Source organism: Trifolium pratense, linkage group LG1 (assembly GCF_020283565.1).
Source record: "Trifolium pratense cultivar HEN17-A07 linkage group LG1, ARS_RC_1.1, whole genome shotgun sequence".
NCBI lineage: Eukaryota > Viridiplantae > Streptophyta > Magnoliopsida > Fabales > Fabaceae > Trifolium > Trifolium pratense.
The window spans coordinates 8,577,486-8,581,322 of NC_060059.1; the positions used below are offsets into that span (position 1 = coordinate 8,577,486).

General features: G+C 34.5%; 1 protein-coding gene across 1 annotated transcript; it reads left to right on the forward strand.

The window, feature by feature from the left end:
• Nucleotides 1-3,633, forward strand: LOC123919070. Its single transcript, XM_045971295.1, has 4 exons — nucleotides 1-308; nucleotides 473-611; nucleotides 2,682-2,767; nucleotides 3,258-3,633. Exons 1-4 carry the CDS (start codon nucleotides 42-44, stop codon nucleotides 3,414-3,416), a joined length of 651 nt encoding a protein of 216 aa, XP_045827251.1. The 5' UTR covers nucleotides 1-41; the 3' UTR covers nucleotides 3,417-3,633.
• Nucleotides 3,634-3,837: the final 204 nt, after the last annotated feature.

Here is a 3,837-nt window from a genome sequence, read left to right on the forward strand (position 1 = left end):
TTACGTGCGTGTCATCATCACTCGTTACAGAGAAACAAAATATGGCTAGTACTGATAACTCAAACCGGGTCGGGTTAGTAATATCCAACACAGATTCCATTCGGGTTTTCCTCTCCGGAGCCTCCAACGACACCACTCTCTCCCCAGAACTCCGACAATCATCCTCCGATCTGCTCACTCAATCCGATGTACCTTACGAGCCACTTCGTGCTATCTGGATTGCCTCTGATCCATCCACCAGACCCGAATTGACTCAACTCTTCTCGGGTACCAGCTTCATCTTCTCCAGCCCTAAACCCAGAGAAAAGGTCAAACCCTATTTTCATAATTGATTCTATTTTATGTTTCTGTTTTCAAAATTTGATTTTGATTCGATGTTGAAAATATATGATTGATTATGTATGTTGTTACTGTATAATTTTGTTTATGAAGTTCTGAAATTAACTTTTATGTTGACCCTTTTGGTGTGAAGAGTGAAGAATTGAAAGCAAGGTTAAAAAAGTTGCAAGATTTAGCAGAGAGGAAAGCATATCAAGAGCTTGTTAAGGATATTGCACCGAAGGAAGTTGTTCAAGAGCCATTCTCTTCTTACAAGGATCAATTAGGATTTGGTAATTTCTTGTTCACTTTTATCATATATATGAGGGTTGATTTATCATATCAATTAGGATTTGGTAATTTCGAGTTTCCTTATTGAACTCGGTGTTGTCAAATATCAGCTATAGAGGCACTATAGTGTAGCTGAAATTAAACAAATCACTATTGTTCTACGATATGTTATTTAGTACGAAATGTTGTCAGATAGCTGCTTTGGTTTTGGTGGTGCCATGGCACTATATATTGTAGTGGAATTTGAACAACCTGCTATTTTCCGCGATTGACAATACTGATTGAGCTTGAACATTATTGGATTGAGTAGCTTGTTTTGCTCAATGATCTCATTTTTTTAGTACCTTACTTGGTTACTGAACCAAGTATGAAATTCCTTGTAATGCAGTTTATCCTTAAGTTTTATGTTGTCAAAAGCTATTAGTATGACTGCAAAGTTGTAATTCAAATGTTGTCAATGGTTTTATTGAACTATTAGTACTAAAACTTAAATATGAGAAACTTGACTGAAATGAGACTAGCATCTGATTCAGAGCAGAATGTGCCTCCCTTTCTTAGTCTGAAATATTGAGTTTGCCTTTAAATGTCTTTTGTTCCTGCTACTAGTTAAACTTGTACTGTATAATAGCTGTTGTACATTGCTTGTACACAATCATTGTTGGGCCTTCCCCAATCCCCACTATGTTTTGTTTCACAATGTTTTGCCCATCAAGCTGGTCACTATTCACTGTGCTATGCTTTGCCAATGTAAAGAAACAAGATGTCAGCTGTTGCATGAATTGGGCGTGCACTGAGATGCCAATTAGGAGATAATAATTATGCATATCAAATTGCAATTTGGGTAGTAAAATTTTATGTAATTTGTTGAGCACTCAGGAGCATTTTGGTCATATGCCAATGTCCATGATTTGGAGATCATGAATGTGGCCATATTTTCATGGAACCATCATGCATTTTCATGAGATATTTTAAAAACTTATGCATTTAATCGAAAACTAATATTCAACTATACCCAAACAAGTTTCAAGATAAACAATGTATAAGCTACATTTATTAGAATGACCTTAAAAAATGGTTACAAATATTATGTAGTAGGAAGTACTTAACTTGGTGGATTGAGTAGCTTGTTTTGCGCAATGATCTCATTTTTTTAGTACCTTACTTGGTTACTGAACCAAGTATGCAATTCATTGTAATGCAGTTTATCCATAAGTTTTTTTGTAGTCAAAAGCTATTAGTGTGGCTGCAAAATTGTAATCCAAATGTTGTCAATTGTTTTATTGGGGTGTTTTATGTGCTTTCATGGTAATGGAGTTTATTTATTTTTTATATGAAGGTTATTAAATGAACTTAACAACACGAAAACATGATATTTATAGCGAAAAAGAAAAGAAAAAAAAAAGATGTATTTGGATGTGAAAAACGGACACTGCATTTTATTGCGTTTCATCCTTCATATTCGTGCATTGAGTGTATGACACTTCTTGCATGACACTGTTAATGAGACTTTTCTGTTTACAAACATTTCATGTTAGTATATTGTTGGTACTGGTGGATTTTGTTACTTATCTATGTGTGATAACAGATTTACAGTACTTGTTATATATAGGAACAGGATGTTCAAACACTACTTGAATATGGTTAAAATTCACAACTACAATTTTTGCTTCCTTTAGTTCATTTTGATATTTATACTTTTCATGTGATAGTTTATTAAGTTTACCATGATGATAATATTTACACACTTTCGTTTTTTTGTTGAACAACAAATGTTTGTTAGTTTGTATTGTTAGTATTGTGTTGGGGTGGCAGGGTGGGAATCAAATCTTCGGCCTTCTTATGACTTCTTAACTCCTCGACCCCAACAAGCCAACCTTTATAACTGAAAAATAGTCCCATTAGTATTCTCTGTTATAACCAAATAAGAAAATTGAATTCATGTCACAAAAATATGTAGTTTTTCTCTTTACGTGTCACTCTCCAGTTGCCTGCTTTTATTTCATTAAGAGGCTTATGCCTGTATATCTTTGAAGTATCTTACTTTGATTTCTTTTTCTTGTAAATTTTTTCAGGTTTGCATGTTTTGGTTACAATGTTTACCGGCTATCTTGTTGGATTTGCAGCATTTAGAGCTTTGTTTGATCACAGTCCTGCGATGGTATTGTCTAAACTCTTTTTTACACTATTTTATTATAAGCTAAAAGTTTTGTTTACAAAAGCTAGATTTGGCATCAGAGAAGCCAAGTTAGGCCACAAAAATCAAACCAACCTGAGAGGGAGCCTACCGGCCAACTCCCAAACCCCAACAAACTACCCAGAAAAACACCAAAGAACAAGATAATACCTATCATATTAAACTATATGCCGAAATTTACAGAAACATCCAAACATGCAGCACTAAAACCAGATAATATTGCAGTGGATAAGCTTTCAGTTTTGCCACTTCAACAATCTTTTTCACATCCAAGAAAACGGGACATTAAACACCTTTTGAATATGTGACCACCAAATAGTCCAAATTATCGCAAACTATATAGATTGCCAAGCATCCCCTCTTTACATATTTATCATCCATTTATTGTCGAGTAGTTTAGCGAGTTCTCATCTCCTCTTTGTATCCTTTCCTTCCTTCTTATCTATGTTTTCAGAATGCTGCTGGAGGAATTCTTGGGTTGGTGGGTGCCATGCTTGTTGAAACTTTCCTTTTCATTATTAGAAGTTCCAATCCAGATGGCGATATAACAAGAAAGTCCAATAAAAAACCGAGATCGTCCTTTGCCACATCCAGTCTCAAGAAAAACCTGTAAACATGATCAAGGTGGTTGTTTTTTTAGTTATGCATATAGTACCAATAATACTAAATTATATAGTGTAGTCCATTGTAATTGTAAACACTGTTTTCAGTTATAGATAACTTAGAAGTGGCTATTGCATTATTTATCATTGATGGCCTTCCTTGAAGGGCGTGAATATTGTCTTTGAAAATGGCATCTACATTGTACTCCAACAAAGTATTTTGGCCTATCGATATCATCACAAGGACTATGGTAGTGTTAATGTTATGCCTTAACCTCAACCTTACATGACTTGAAGAAGAACACACTGAATAAACATGTAACAGTTCTTTTTTAACTGACCTGGGTGTTTCATGAATCATGATTTTTGGCTTCATGATATGTATCAAATAGTCATTTTCCTCTTACATAAGTCTGCAATATATAGTACTCT